We start from the raw sequence: 16,808 nt of genomic DNA on the forward strand, positions 1-16,808 counted from the left end.
ATTGTGATATACATCTATCATTACTGTGGTGGTTTGTGAACTTGATAACAGCTGTGAAGTTTGGCACTTCCTCACAGTTAACACATGCTGGTATCTGAAATTCGTTTGTTCTGTTGGGGGACAGGCATTATTTAATTAAATAATGGTAACTGAAATTCATGCATGAGCAAACTGTTCAGAGTGAGGACTGCCTGTATAGCATACATTGAGTAATGTTCCATGGTAAGAAATAAATACCTAAAGGCCTATAGGATGAGAATTCATATCTTGTTATGAGGAAGTCTTTCTCTAAGCGGAATGTGAAACTGAGATATAAAGAAAAAGTTGCTTTGACTTCATAAAAATGAAAGAATTCTGTATAGCAAAAGGCAACCCAAATAGAGATAAAGATAACTGGCAAACTTGGAAACATAAACATATGACGATGTCTTTGGCCAACAATTCCTTTTCTTCACAATAGAATGAGGGGGGAAATCTCAGTGAGCCAAACCTCATGAATCAATAGATGAGAGGTTAGACTAAATTTCTCATATGGTGTGGATTTAATTTTATGGAATGCAAAATATCTTCCAGTAGGAAATATGGAGTATCACCAGTCTTATCCAAATCCTTACAATGCACACAGGTAAACCTTGAATAACTGTGTAATGGATGAGTCTCTTTTCTGTTCTAAAGAGAGAGAGAACAATTAGCAGAATGTGTGTTTCTCCAGGGCAGAATTCTGGTATTGTCTCTGGACCACTGAGCTTTGCAAAAAATCGAAACGCACAGTCTCTGGCAAATCACTCTTAAACAATCAAAAGGGAAAGAAATGGAAAGGCTGATGAACTTGCTAGTCACCGTGTGGTCATGACTCCTGAAAATAGTGATGATGGGGAGTATGTGATGTCACATATGTGAAGCTTACAGGGTATGGAGATTCAGATATACAGGGTGTAGATTCAAATGAAGTTGAGTAGGGAAGAATGCCTCTCATAACCCACCTCAGCTGAATTACTTAATATCTCAACTGGGAAATGTTGATTAAGAAATGAGAGGATACAGGCAGGAGCAACTCCTGAAATAGTGCCTAAATAACTCAAATATTCCTAAGGAATCCTGTGGACAACTGTGTCAGAGAGGAGCTGACAAATGGAATATAATAAGCACAGAGATCATGCCCTTGTCAGCTAGCATACGGAGAGCATTACTGATCCTCAGCAAATCATTACTGATCCTCAGAAAAATGTACTGTGACTGGGTCTAAAACCTGACTGGAATTTTCCATAGATGTGTGATATTGGAGATGCGTTTGCAGCTGCACTTGCCAAATCACCTTTTCAAAGCACAGTAGGTCATGGCCAGAGGAGCAAAGGCTGCTCTGCTCGCTCTCAGGCAGAAAAGGATTTTAGAAATGCCAAGTTCTCTCCCACAAAGGAAGGGGTTAGCAGATTATGAATTAGTGATTAGTACAAGTATCTGTGATCCCTCAACTAATTTCCATCTTGAAGCTGGGATATAAAGACTCAGGCGCTGGGTGGTGAATCACAATCTCTCTGAATAGGTGCTTAATCAAGACTGGATGGGCTGAATTCGGGTCTCGGCATCTGGTGCCAGCTCTTTTTCCAGCAGGATGCCTTTAGACATGTCCCTGACACCTTTGCATCTATAGCTTTTTGTTGTTGTTTGATTGTTTAAATATATAAAATGGTGATAACACTACTTGGTGGCATATTCTATTAAAACAACAATAACAACAACCTGTCATTACTCAGTGCAAATCAAACAATAAATGCTTTCTCTTAGTGAACCTGCTTAACAATTTTCTGGACTCTTCTGCTGTGGGCCAGATTCAGAAATACACAAGTGAAAGAGGAGACAGTACATCATGTTTTATTCAATTGGGTCTTGATACCTATGTGTGACTCTTAACCAAGGAGTATGTGGTAGTTAAGGACACAGATTGAAATTGTTTAGAATGTGCCCTAAGCTCTGACTGCCAGGATTTAAATCTTAACTCTGGAAATTGTAAAACCTGGGAAAAATTGCTTCCCTAAACTTCATTTCCTGCATCTGAGAAAAATAACAGTATCTACCTTGTTGTAGACTCAATAATACCCTTGCCCTAAATGTCTACATTCTAATGCCCAGAACCTGTGAATGTCACATTAAATGACAGAAGGGATTTTGCCAATGGGATTAAATTAAGGTTATTGACGGGAAGATTATCCTGGGTTACCTGGATGGGCCCAAAGTCGTCACTGGTGTTCTCATGAGAGAGAGGTAGAGGGAGATTTGACTTCAAAGAGAAAGTGATGATGAAGCTGGGTTTGGATTGATGCCAGCCAGAAACCAAGGAATGCTGACAAGGAAACAGATTCTCTCTTAGAGCCTCTGGAGGGGGCATGAATGGTTCTACCAACTCCTGATTTCAGTTCAGTGAAACTGGTTTTGGACTTCTGTCTTCCAGAACCATAAGAAAATGTGTTTTGTTTTAAGCCACCAAGTTTGTAGTAATATTACAGCAGCCATAGTGAACAAATGTGTACCTCTTAGGAACTATTACCCCAGTTAAAATGTGTGACTGGAAGCACACTTAGTGGCATATCTGCATGCAGCAGGTATGCCATCATAAGCCATTCTTAAAAACCTGAATCCTTGGTTTTGTGGGATCATCAAATTCAGTACAGTGGTCATCATTTTTCTCCTTGTTCATCCTGGTAACGTGTCTAGGCAGCTAGCAGTGAGAGCTCAGTCCTTCTCCACAGGTCCTCTCACCTCTATTAATTAGAAGGAAAGTAAAAGTTGCTCAGTTATGTCCAACTCTTTGCGACCCCATGGACTGTAGCCCCCCAGGCTCCTCTGTCCATGGGGATCCTCCAGGCAAGAATACTGAAGTGGGTTGCCATGCCTTGCTCCAGGGGATCTTCCCAACCAAGGGATTGAACCCAGGTCTCCTGCATTGCAGGCGGATTATTTACCAACTGAGCCACCAGGGAAGCCCAAGAATACTGGAGTGGGTAGTCTCCCTTCTTCAGGGTATCTTTCTAACCCAAGAATCGAACTGGGGTCTCCTGCATTGCAGGCAGATTGTTTACCAACTGAGCTATCCAGGAAGCCCTAATTAGAGGGAAGAGGTTACTTAAGTAAGACATTACTTAAGCCACCTTATTCTTTTCCTTTCCTTCATGATACCACATCCAATGTGGTCTTTATAAATTTTAAAGAAAACAAAGTCATTTCTCAATGGATTCAGATACTACCCTAAATTAAGATTGCCAGTAAGTTCTTGTTCTTATTTCCAGACCTCATCACCAGAAATTCCTGAGCCTAAGTCCTCCCTAGCTTCTAGGATCACTCACTTTCTCATTTCTCCCTTTTCCTTTTAGTTGAGTCTTGTCATTTTAGTCCCTTCCTTAAACACAACTCGTAATAAGGTGACATAGCAAAGTGATGAAAGTATAGATGTTTTGGTTTTAATCCTGGGTTTTTGTCATCTACTTACTGTGTGACACTGGACAGGCTCTTTAATCTCTCTGGGCTTCAGTTTCGAAAAAATAAGTCAGTATTATAAATAATACTTAGCTAAGATTGCAATTGTGAGGATTAAATGAGTTTAATATTTGCTAAGCACTTAAAATCTCAGAAGATATTAAGAAGAGATGGCAAGAATACACAGAAGAACTGTACAAAAAAGATCTTCAAGACCCAGATCATCACGATGGTGTGATCACTGACCTAGAGCCAGACATCCTGGAATGTGAAGTCAAGTGGGTCTTAGAAAGCATCACTACAAACAAAGCTAGTGGAGGTAATGGAATTCCAGTTGAGCTATTTCAAATCCCGAAAGATGATGCTGTGAAAGTGCTGCACTCAATATGCCACCAAATTTGGAAAACTCAGCAGTGGCCATAGGACTGGAAAAGGTCAGTTTTCATTCCAATCCCAAAGAAAGGCAATTTCAAAGAATGCTCAAACTACCGCACAACTGCACTCATCTCACATGCTAGTAAAGAAATGCTCAAAATTCTCCAAGCCAGGCTTCAGCAATACATGAACTGTGAACTTCCAGATGTTCAAGCTGCTTTTAGAAAAGGAAGAGGAACCAGAGACCAAATTGCCAACATCCGCTGGATCATGGAAAAAGCAAGAGAGTTCCAGAAAAACATCTATTTCTGTTTTATTGACTATGCCAAAGCCTTTGACTGTGTGGATCACAATAAACTGTGGGAAATTCTTCAAGAGATGGGAATACCAGACCACCTGATCTGCCTCTTGAGAAATTTGTATGCAGGTCAGGAAGCAACAGTTAGAACTGGACGTGGAACAACAGATTGGTTCCAAATAGGAAAAGGAGTCTGTCAAGGCTGTATATTGTCACCCTGCTTATTTAACTTCTATGCACAGTACATCATGAGAAATGCTGGGCTGGAAGAAGCACAAGCTGGAATCAAAATTTCCGGGAGAAATATCAATAACCTCAGATATGCAGATGACACCACCCTTATGGCAGAAAGTGAAGAGGAACTAAAAAGCCTCTTGATGAAAGTGAAAGAAGAGAGTGAAAAAGTTGGCTTAAAGCTCAACATTCAGAAAACGAAGATCATAGCATCTGGTCCCATCACTTCATGGCAAATAGATGGGGAAACAGTGTTAGACTTTATTTTTCTGGGCTCCAAAATCACTGCAGATGGTGACTGCAGCCATGAAATTAAAAGATGCTTACTCCTTGGAAGAAAAGTTATGACCACCCTAGATAGCATACTGAAAAGCAGAGACATTACTTTGCCAACAAAGGTCCATTTAGTCAGGGCTGTGGTTTTTCCAGTTGTCATGTATGGATGTGAGAGTTGGACTGTGAAGAAAGCTGAGCACCAAAGAATTGATGCTTTTGAACTGTGGTGTTGGAGAAGACTCTTGAGAGTCCCTTGGACTGCAAGGAGATCTAACCAGTCCATCCTAAAAGAGATCAGCCCTGGGATTTCTTTGGAAGGAATGATGCTAAAGCTGAAACTCCAGTACTTTGGCCACCTCATGCGAAGAGTTGACTCATTGGAAAAGACTCTGATGCTGGGAGGGATTGGGGGCAGGAGGAGAAGGGGATGACAGAGGATGAGATGGCTGGATGGCATCACTGACTCTAGGGACATGAGTCTGAGTGAACTCTGGGAGTTGGTGATGGACAGGGAGGCCTGGCGTGCTGCGATTCATGGGGTTACAAAGAATTGGACGCGACTGAGTGACTGAACTGAACTGAAACACTTAAAATAGCACTTGTTATAGTGTAAGCACTATAATTATGCTTGCTAATAATAATAAATGCCATTCCAAGCACATAACTTACTCAACTTTCTGTCATATCTTTGATGTATGTATTTGATGAAATCAGTAAATCATTCTGTTTCAAGGGGAACAGAAAAGTATTTTTGAACAATTGTCCATGTGGCTATTTCACCACATTTAGTGTTTCCATATTTCTGTACAACAACCTGGGGTAGTCCAATAGCCAATTAAAAATGGACAGAGCTTATGTTTTGCACCCTTTACCTCACTGTCCCCCCCCCACCACCCCCACCCCCGCCACACAAATCCCCATCTCTTTGGACATAAACTTTCATTTGTCCTCCATCTTCTGAAAACCTACTTCGAAGAAAGTGTCTGGGTTCATCCATGTCACTACAAAGTAACATTGACATATAAACACTATCATGTGTAAAATAGCTAGCTAGTGGGGAGCTACTGTGTAACACGGAGACCCCAACCTGGTGCTCTATGATGACCTAGAGGGGTGTGAGGGGAGGGCTGAGGTAGGCTCAATTATATATATATATATATAGTTATGACTGATTTGCTTTGTTGTATGGCATAAACCAACATAACATTGTAAAACAATTATCCACCAATTTAAAAAACAAAGGTGTATGATCTCCAGTTTAGTATGAATTTAAGACAAAGGTACCATTTACCTCAGAGAGACAACTTTTCAAGACTGGTTTTGTTTTTCAAATATTTTTTTTGTTTTTCTGTCTCTCCCAGCCTTTCAACCTTGGACAAACACAGGAGATCCATATTATGGCTCCAACACTTAGCACCTGTGCCATTCTCCGAGCCTGAAAGGAGCATCTGAGGGCAACACTCCTGTCCCGGGACTGTTGAGAGGACCACACCTAGCTCTGTTTTAGGTAAAGTATAAAGTGCTGCCCAGGCAGCCCATTGGATCACATCACCCTGGGTACACGGCAGTGACTGGTCCAGGGAGGGCCTGGGTGGGCTCAGCACAGTCAAGGGCTGTTTCTGGATCTCTAAGAATAAAATATTTTCTTCTTAGAGACAAGAAAGACATGCATTCATGAGTCTGATTCTCAAATCTTCCACAAGCCACCTTCTAATTCTTGAGAGATATATGCAGGGAACAATGCCCTGCTTAGTAATAACTAGAGTTTTAGCCTGAAGTTCCACACAAAATTTCTAATCTTAAGAAATATAAGAGGCCCTAGGTGAGACCTAACTTGTGGCCTAGACCAGTATTGGGCACAATATGGAATAAGGACTACCTGGCTCATGATTACCTGCAGTACTGGATGAAATCCAGACTGTTAACTCTCCCACAAAGTGAGAAAATTAAGAGTGATGGGGCCAGAATTATGCAGTTTTCATGATTAGTAACTAATCATTGTTTCCAGTCTAACCTGAAAGCAATTTGGTCTCTTTTGTTTCAGGAGCTTATCCTTGCTTTGGTCTTACAGCTTCCAAACTGAGGAGGGGGAGGGACAAGGATTTTGAAAAAGGAGGGGATCCAGGCAAGGAAACAGTGTTCAGTTTGAACATTTAAAAAATAGTTTATTCTGGGAAAATGGTGCAAGGAGAACAAAAGAAGGTGGGTCAAATTTTAGGAAAAGTAATGAAATTTTGTGAGAAAATAGCGGTTGGAGGAAAAAGCAAACTGAAATACAGCATGAGTTTAAACAGTTGATGTTAGAGACAGAAGTAGGAGCATCATACCTACAGAGAGGAAAATACAGTTCTACCATCCTGTTGTCCCCAGGACTGCGCAGAACTTAGTTAATTTAACTTACTGGTTTTCAACCCATAGCATCAATCTGTAAATAAAACACAGGACACTTTGTTGTAATTGCATAACAAATTGTAAATATTATCATCACAGGTAAACAAAGCAAGCATGCTGTTGACAAAAGGTGAGTTGTACAAGGGGAAAGACAGAACTGGGGGCACAAGCAGTCTCAGGCATAAAGACAATGATGAGATTAGAGTGAAAGTGAATACTGTAGCTCTGTACTATAGCTAATATTTCTGGAGAGCTTCCGTGTGTTGGACATTGAAGGCTGCAAATGTGTTAAATTTGCATCATCACGAGCGACTCCATGCAGTAGTGGTTATCATCCATTTCCCTATTGTACAGGTGAGGAAACAGAGGCCCAGGAAGGTTGAGAAATTGCTCAGGATTGCAGAGCTAATAACCTGAAGAACAAAGCTTCCAAGCCAAGTCCATCTCCAGAACCAAGGCTTTTAGCCACTGTGCTACCACTTCAGTAAAAGCTAGCAAAAATTGCATGGTATTACAGAAGAGAAGCCGCATAAGTAATGAAATGAATGTGATGTATTGAAAGGAAGAGGGATGAGAAGTAGTAGGGGTAGGAGTTTATCTTCCTGCCTCACGCTAGGGTGCTAAAATCCATCTACAATGGATACAGCAGATAAACATAATGTTTAGAATTATGGGGGTAACATTCATGTGGCCAAAAACTGTCTCTGGAGAGGGGAACTGGGGTTAGAAAAGTTGAATTTCTGTATTTGAAATGCTATCATGTCCACATATTATTTTCATAAAAATATATCTATTTGTTTAGAAATAGCTTCAACTGTGTAAATGCATTAAAACGTGAAATTCAAAAGCATCTTTACATCTCGTACATTTGTTAAGTGCTTCCCTAATCAGAATTGTTCTTTTCAGTTTTGAAGGGTTCTTTTTTTCAATGAAAAGCATTATAAATTTTAAAATTTAAAAATTGTCCCTGGTAATATTGCCAGCAAGGCCAAGAGAAGGTGTGGGACTGTTAGAAGCAAACTGGATTTCAACCCTGCTTCTGGGAGGCCGTTCTGACAACAAAGGGAAGGAGAGTCTCTGAAGTCAGGGAGCAGGAGCTTTGATCCTCTGGAGTTGTAACAAACAACTTAGAGTAAATGAATCAGGCGGCAGGGTGCCGGGAGGAGGCTGTCGGGCTCTCTGTGATGGTGTTCTTTGTTTTTGTGGGACTAATCTCAGAAATATTGCATTAGGCTCAGTGCTGTGCATTTTTAGGCTGGAGTTACCGTATTTTTCCATCTGTATACTTCATGAAAGCAAGCACTTTTACGCTCCCTTTAAAATGGGAATCTCCTATTTGAATTACCTGGTGAAGACATTTGAAGTAATTCATTAAGTATACACATGCATGCTCTATCTCCATCTATGTATCTATCAATCATCCTTTCCCTACTTACCTACCTGTATTAGTCTGCTCAGGCTGCTATAACAAAATAGCATAGACTAAGTGGCTTAAACAACAGACATTTCACACTTCTGGGAAGTCTAAGATCAAGGCAGATCTACTTCCAGGTGAGTCCATCATTTTTGGCTTGTAGATGGCGATCTTCTTGCTGTGTCCTCCTCACGTGGTGGAGAGAGAAAGCTCTAGTGTTTTTTCTGTTTCTTATAAGAGCTAATCCCATCATGACAGCTCTACCTTCATGGCCTCTTCTAAACCTAGTTACCTCCTAAAAACTCCATTTCCTAATTCCATCACACACAAGGGGATAGGGTTTCAATATATGAATCTGTGGAGGGGAACAAAAGAATTCAGTCTTAACGCTCTGTATCTGTCTCTGTCTTTATGTGTAGAATAATAACAGTGGCTTATAATTCATTTCCCTGTGTTATTTTATCCTTCCAAAACTCATGTGAGGTAAACTGGCCATAGGAAAATCACTGATTTCACTGAAACACTTGAAGGTTGAATTAACTTTGTGATCACACAATCAATAAATGATGATGCCACAATTCAATCCACATCTTCTCCATCCTCCTTTCCTCTTCTCTATTCCAGCCACATTATTTACTAGCTTTTCCCTGAGGACACTGGTATCCTTCTTCTGGGCCTTGGACAGGTTATTCCCATTATCTGGAATGCTTTTTCCTCAGATATTTGACTCAGTTGCCTCCCTCTACACTGTTCAAATTCCACCTTCCCAGTAAGACTTATCCTGTCTATGGTTTAACTTGAAAACTTTTTTCTCTGCCCACAAGGTCAATTTCCCATATACTGCTTAATTTCGATTGCATTTGTTACTAGGCTTCCCTGGTGGCTCAGTCAGTAAAGAATCCACCTGTAATGCAGGAGACCTGGTCTTTTATCTGGGTCAGGAAGAGCTTCTGGAGAAGGAAATGGCAACCCATTCCTGTATTCTTGCCTGGGAAATCCTGTGGACAGAGGAGCCTACAGGTGGGCTACCGTCCCTGGGGTTGCAAAGAGTCTGACACAACTTGGCAACTAAACCACACCACCAACTTGTCAGATAATTTACGTTGATTTCTGTTCTCCCCTCTGACTAAAAGATAGGCAGCATAGAGTCAGGAATTTTGCCTTTATTGAACCTAAGGGAGGCCCAGCAGAACTCTAGGGTCTGCAAGAACTGGACACAGTTGTAACTCTTATGTTTGGTATTTTAGCAGCCTATCTCAGAACCAAGCCAGTTATTCAAGAGAATCTTTTCTGATACTTTAAGCAGTATGATAAACTTGAAGTAAACTTAAATTTTCAACAATTACAGAGCAGGCATGGACTCTTCCTTTGTTTCACCAGACACATGAACCTGGATACAAAATCCATCCTCTCTGGGTGAAGTGGGAATGTACAAAGATGACTGGCCTAAGTCTCATTTGGATAAAAAGATGCACAAAAGAGACATTTAAACATTTTCAAAAACTAAAACCATAAACTGCGTTTCCTCTTCACATATCAGAGATTATCTAGCCTTTAGTGTGGTTAGAGTAGTGTGGGGTGGGGGGCGGGGGGAGAGACAGACAGAAAAGGATGAGTTGCCCTGTCTCTCCCTCCTCTGGACCTTAGTTTTTCCTGGACTGTCACTCCTTACACTCAAAGCAGATTTCAGGAGTCTGCACACATGGTCATAATGTGTGCCTCACTCCACAACCCAGTCACTGGGACCCAGAAAATTTTGCAACCTCAAGTCTGCCTCAACACATCATGACTCATATATATCAAAGAGTAAAGACACATAAACAGTAGTAGATTAACAAGAATAAGTTATTTATATATAAATTACATATATACATGTTTGTACATAAAGCTGGGAAAGATAAGGGCCCATTGAGGCAAATGGATAAGTGGAGAGGAAGCAGCTAAAGATAGCAGTGGGCACCCTGCCTGTTGCACGTGTAGAGAAAATAGCCAGAAGTTTGGGTCAGCCAAGTTTACAGTCAAACCAGGGATGGCACAGTGGATGATACATGCAGTTTATTTTCCATCCTCCAAATGGAACTTCTCAAGTCTGGTATATAGTTCTGAACTGGGCTCATATGTTTCTCACTTTGCAACACACACACACCCACATTCCTCACCCATGCACATACAACACACACTCCTGCACACGGCTGCGAGTGTGGTCCTTTGGCTCATTGTAGGAAGACAGCAGGTTAACAGTTTCACTCAAATGGGCAGAGTTGTTTTCCAGCAAAGCCCGTTCATCGTTGCGCAGAATCTGCAGAACAAGATATGCTCTTTATTTGTTGAGTTTTTTCACAGAAGAAAGGAGTTCGCTAATGCTCCAATGAAATCCTGGGCAGGTGATAAAAGTACCAGACCCAGAGCACAGACGCAGCTTCCCTGACCAGGAGCCGCTAAACACAATGCTGTGCTCCTCCTAAGTCAGAAGGGTGCCCTGAGTTGGGGTCCCAGGTGTTTTGAGCATAGAAGTTCCTCTCTAAGTATATATGGTGCTATCCCCCGTCGTACTGTGTGGGTTTGGGTTCGGAGGCCTGGGTGCTTTGTGTGAATGGAACACCAGACGTGTACCCAGTCATAGCAAGTGTGGTGCTGTCCCCCAACGCCCGCTCTGTGCTTTGCATATGTGAGTTCCAAGTCCAATGGCAGGTGTTGACACTGGGGCCTCCCATCCTAGATGAGATGTTGCTCCTCCCATATGTTCCACCCATGGTGTATTGGCCAGGTGGGCCCCAGTTGTACTGATGGGAAGTGTGGATACCAGGTCCTCCAATCCTGGGAATGATGTTGTTCCCTCCTATACCACCACCACTTGCATCTTGGACAGGTGGGTTCCAAGCCAGGGGTGGGTCTCACACTTGCAAATCCAATGGATGCAGTGTTGCTCTGGTGGAAAGTGGAAATTGACTTGTTCCTTAACACAAATTTCTTCTCCATGGTGATGGGATTTGTAACTGTAGATTTTCTACACTCATATGGGTCCTAGGTGCAGTGATGGGAAGTGGTAACACCCTGACCTCTAACCATAAGGATGGTGGTGTCCCCTGCCATCACTCTACCACCTGGATTCGGCTCAGGTAGACCCCAGGCATTGGGATTCAAGTTGAAAGCAGATATGTGCCTGGATGCTGGGATGGTGGCTTGCCCTTCATACTGCAGCAGCCATGCTGCAATGAGATGACCCCCAGGTGATCTGGCCCACAGTAGGAACACAAGTGGTGCTGGGTGCCCCACACAGTTCTGTCCAAAAGTTAGGTGGGCCAGATGCTTCTGAATAAGTGAGGCCTAGGGCATTCATACCAACCCCAAAACTCCCACCAGCCATAGAGGCTGCAGGTCCCATCAACAGTGGGCCTGATATGGTACTAGCAGACAGCAAGCTACTGTCTCCAGTACTGGGCACTGTGGTATCCACTCCAAAACCAGTAGTAGCAAATACATCCCTGGGGAAAATACCTGAGTTGTAGACAAAGGCCGGCTGCATGTTGATGGTGGTGATAGCAGACAGGGGATCTGGCAAACCTGAATCCATTTTGCTTCCTCTGGGTGGCTGGACTGCAGAAGACGTTAGCTTTCTATCTTGTTCTAGGGCTAATGGGTTTCCCAGTGGAATAGACTTGTTAGGCTTCTTCCTATTGTTGGCCCCAGATGTGGGCTGAATGGTGAGTTCTGGTTTCAAGCTTCACTTGAAACATGGGTACCTCTGTTGACCAAATCCACAGGCAAATAAGTTGAGGCTTGGGTCCAGGCATTGCCACCACTGGGCGCTGTGTTCTCAGAACCAAGAATAGCCATGTGATATGGGTAGTGGTTCTCCTTGGAGTCAGAGGTAGACTGGAAAATAGCAGTCTGAGGAGGAGGTGTTTTATGCATAGCATCGATGTCAAAGACTGGTTTGACATCTGTAGAGATGCCATCTGCTGGAGCATAGATAACTGCCAAAGCCATAGGTGAGGGGCTGGGAAAAACAGGAACTGAAGCCATAGATGTGGGGCTGGGGAAAACAGGAGCTGAAGCCATAGATGAGGGGTTGTGGGAAACAGGAGCTGAAGCCATCGTTGGGGTGCTGGTTGAGGCAGGATTTGGGGATTGAGGGAAACAGCCAAAGCCCTAGACGGGGAGGCCAGGGAAGACAGGACCCAAAGCCATAGATGGGGGGCCAGGGGAGAAGCGGCCAGAACCCTAGATGGAGGGATGGGGAAGACACCAGCAGGAGTCCTCAATAGTGAGGCTGGGGAAGACAAGGCTGTAGATGGGGGACCAAGGGAGACATCAACTGGGGCCCTAGGTGGGGGGCTGGGCAAGACAGCAGCCAGAGCCTTAGATGGGGGGCCAAGGGAGACAGTAGCCGGAGCCCCAGATGGGGGCCTGGGGAAGATGGCAGCCTGATCCCCAAATGGGGGCCCAGGGAAGACAGAAGCTGGAGCCCCAGGTGGGGGTCCGGGAAAGACGGCAGCCTAATTCCCAGGTGGGGGCCTGGGGAAGACGGCAGCCTGATCTCCAGGTGGGGCCCGGGGAAGACGGCAGCCAGAGTCCTAGGTGGGGGCCAGGGGAAGACAGCAGCCTGATCCCCAGGTCGGAGCCCGGGGAAGACGGCAGCCTGATTTCCAGGTGGGGGCCGGGGGAAGATGGCAGCCAGAGTCCTAGGTGGGGGCCAGGGGAAGACAGCAGCCTGATCCCCAGGTCGGAGCCCGGGGAAGACGGCAGCCTGATCTCCAGGTGGGGGCCGGGGGAAGATGGCAGCCAGAGTCCTAGGTGGGGGCCAGGGGAAGACAGCAGCCTGATCCCCAGGTCAGAGCCCGGGGAAGAAGGCAGCCTGATCTCCAGGTGGGGGCCCGGGGAAGATGGCAGCCAGAGTCCTAGGTGGGGGCCAGGGGAAGACAACAGCCTGATCCCCAGGTCGGAGCCCGGGGAAGACGGCAGCCTGATTTCCAGGTGGGGGCCGGGGAAGATGGCAGCCAGAGTCCTAGGTGGGGGCCAGGGGAAGACAGCAGCCTGATCCCCAGGTCGGAGCCCGGGGAAGAAGGCAGCCTGATTTCCAGGTGGGGGCCCGGGGAAGATGGCAGCCAGAGTCCTAGGTGGGGGCCAGGGGAAGACAACAGCCTGATCCCCAGGTTGGAGCCCGGGGAAGACGGCAGCCGGAGTCCTAGGTGGGGGCCCGGGAAAGACGGCCGCCTGGTTCCCCGGTGGGGGCCCGGGGAAGACGGCAGCCGAAGTCCTAGGTGGGGGCCCGGGAAAGACGGCCGCCTGGTTCCCCGGTGGGGGCCCGGGAAGACGGCAGCCGGAGTCCTAGGTGGGGGCCCGGGAAAGACGGCCGCCTGGTTCCCCGGTGGGGGCCCGGGGAAGACGGCAGCCGAAGTCCTAGGTGGGGGCCCGGGAAAGACGGCCGCCTGGTTCCCCGGTGGGGGCCCGGGGAAGACGGCAGCCGAAGTCCTAGGTGGGGGCCCGGGAAAGACGGCCGCCTGGTTCCCCGGTGGGGGCCCGGGGAAGACGGCAGCCGAAGTCCTAGGTGGGGGCCCGGGAAAGACGGCCGCCTGGTTCCCCGGTGGGGGCCCGGGGAAGACGGCAGCCGGAGTCCTAGGTGGGGGCCCGGGAAAGACGGCCGCCTGGTTCCCCGGTGGGGGCCCGGGGAAGACGGCAGCCGGAGTCCTAGGTGGGGGCCCGGGAAAGACGGCCGCCTGGTTCCCCGGTGGGGGCCCGGGGAAGACGGCAGCCGGAGTCCTAGGTGGGGGCCCGGGAAAGACGGCCGCCTGGTTCCCCGGTGGGGGCCCGGGGAAGACGGCAGCCGAAGTCCTAGCTGGGGGCCCGGGAAAGACGGCCGCCTGGTTCCCCGGTGGGGGCCCGGGGAAGACGGCAGCCGAAGTCCTAGGTGGGGGCCCGGGAAAGATGGCAGCAGGAGTCCCGAACGGGGGCCTGGGGAAGTCGGCAGCGGGAGCCCCAGATGGGGGGCTGGGCAAGACAGAGGCTCTCTTCTGCTTATCAGTGGTCGCAAATGTGGGCTGAGGGTTGTTTCGGGAGTCAAAGGGATAGTTAAAAATTGAAGCGTGGCGGGAGACCATGGGCACAAATTGGATGGTGGTGCCTGGTCTCTCTGCAGTGTGTGTCTGCTCCACCCCAATACCTGGGGGAGACTGAAAAATTACAGCTTGAGAAGGGGGAGTAGTGTCCATGTCCGTGATGCCCGAATCTGAAGGAGAGGGCACACTTGTAGATGCCATGACTGTGGTGGTAGAAGGGATGGCAGTAGAAGTAATGGGCTGCTCAGTTAGAACAGGGGGAGGGACGGGAGGGTCTGGAAGAGGGGTGAGTAAGTTTAAGGGAGGGGGAGAATCTACACACATGGGTGTTGGGGATTCATTTTTGTAGGAGGGTGGCTGGAAGGAGAGGGTTGGGGTGCTCAGAGGTGTAGAGAGGTCAGAAGTAAAAGGTGGTGTTGCTTTGACTGAACACCGAGTGCCTTCATCCTCCTTAAGGGTAATTCCCACAATGGGATTCCAAACTGGAGGAAAAAGATAATCTGCAGGAATTGCAGAATGAGAGGATGCAGGGGCTGTGTATCTTGCCTCCTGATCCGTATAAGGTGGAAGGCCAGCCAGACTGGGGAATCTGGAGGACAGTTCAGCCAAGTGGGTGGTGGTAGGAGGGACCTCCAAAATGTGACTGACCGGAGCCAGGGAGCCTGTGGTCCCTGGGGCAGGTGGAGGGGCACTGCAGCGACGCATAGCCTTCCTTACATCCTTCAGGATTTTGTTTCGCTGACGCTCCATGCGTTGTTTCAGGGTGCCCCAGGTTTTGGCGAGAGTCATGCCTGGAAGCTTCGGAGGCAGCGGAAGGTCACTGCGACCCCACGGCAGAGGCAGCGGTGGTGGTAGTGGTGGCAGCAGTGGCGGCAGGGGCAGAAACACCGGCAGGGGTCTCTTCCGCTTGAGGGGGTGCCTACTGCGGGCAGATCCCAGGGCAGAAGAACTGCTCCGTGGGGTGTCTGAAGGTTGTTCACGCTGCAGCGCCTTCCCAGACATCAGTGACTCCGGGGAGCTGGGTCGGTGGTCTTCACCCAGCACTTCTTCTATTGGCCTCTCGGGCAGCAGGTTGCAGCACGGGCTTGAGGCAGAGAGCACCCTGGCCAGGGGGCCGGGCTGCGAGGGAGGCTGGCCGTCTCCAGCAGTGTCGTCTAAGCAGATGGCGAGGCTTTCAGAGGAAGAGTTCTGCCAAGACACCTGGGCTTTCTCATTGAAGTTGCTTTCTGGGTGCACCGGGGGTAGGTTTGGAGGCTCAGGACTGCACTGGAGGGACGTGAGGACCCCGCTGGGCTCCTGGGGCCTGGGTGTCATTGTTATATCCCGGTCGCAGTACAGACTTATCTTTCCATTGTTCTCTCCTTCGGCCTCTGTGTGACCTTCCTCCTTTGTTATGCTTTCCCTGGGCTCTTCTTGGACCATCGCCTCACTCTCCTTTGTGCAACAAAGTGGGAGGTGCCTGGTTGGTACCGGGTTCCCAACCTTGACTACCCGGGCAGGTAGCTCAGTTAGTGAACGCAGGAGAGTAATTTTGCGCCCCGGTGGAGGAATTCTGACGGTTCTCGAAGGTCCGAACATCATGGAATTACGAGTGGACAAGACAGGCTGCTTCTTTGGCGAGTTCCTCAAGTTCGTCACGGGTAGGACGCCCACAGGGGAGTACCCAGCCTGCTGGATGGGGTACTGCCTTTTCGGCGCAATGTAAAAGCTGGATGATAAAGGTAATCGATCCTGGTTGAGCAGCCTGTGACCAGGGTGTAAAGCAGGAGCTGGAGCAGCGGGGTGGCCCCGGCCAGATGTGATGGCATCCCGAGAGGGCAAAACAGCGAGCGACGGCCCAGCGGGTTCCGGCGGCGGAGCGCGGAAACAAATTTACACAGTAAATTGCCCATATAGGACAGATTGTGCGCCAAACGCCCTGAGAATAGAGTGTGAAACTGGGAGAGCGTCTACCCAGCTTCTGACTCCTCTCGTGGTCAAATACGCACTGGAGGCAGGATTTCTCAGCCTGGCACTTGTGACATGTCCATGGTATACGCATCACAGAGAAACTGGGCTGCAAGCCCACACGTGGCAAATTACGGGGCAAGGGCGGGGCCCCAGCGCATGACCCCTCCTGAACTCTCTAGCAGCCGAGGCTTCCCACTGTGGGTGCCAGGAGTTTGGCACCAGATGGGCCACCATGCAGAGACTGTTCAGGACTGTGGGGGCCTCCTCCTCCAGAGCTCATCCTGTCTAGCACCTCATCATGCAGCCACCTTGGTGCCTGCGTTTCTATCGGTCAGCCCTT

General features: G+C 47.5%; 1 protein-coding gene across 1 annotated transcript; it reads right to left on the reverse strand.

Moving 5' to 3' along the window:
- Positions 1 to 13,360: 13,360 nt before the first annotated feature.
- LOC113888841 (basic proline-rich protein-like) lies at positions 13,361 to 16,262 on the reverse strand (the record flags this gene model as incomplete). Its single annotated transcript, XM_027535826.1, has 1 exon — positions 13,361 to 16,262. A coding segment is annotated over one exon (2,902 nt), but the record flags the coding sequence as incomplete, so codon positions are not given.
- Between the last annotated feature and the right edge of the window lie 546 nt (positions 16,263 to 16,808).

The sequence above is a fragment of the Bos indicus x Bos taurus genome, unplaced genomic scaffold (assembly GCF_003369695.1).
Source record: "Bos indicus x Bos taurus breed Angus x Brahman F1 hybrid unplaced genomic scaffold, Bos_hybrid_MaternalHap_v2.0 tig00002444_arrow_arrow_obj, whole genome shotgun sequence".
Classification (NCBI taxonomy): Eukaryota; Metazoa; Chordata; class Mammalia; order Artiodactyla; family Bovidae; genus Bos; species Bos indicus x Bos taurus.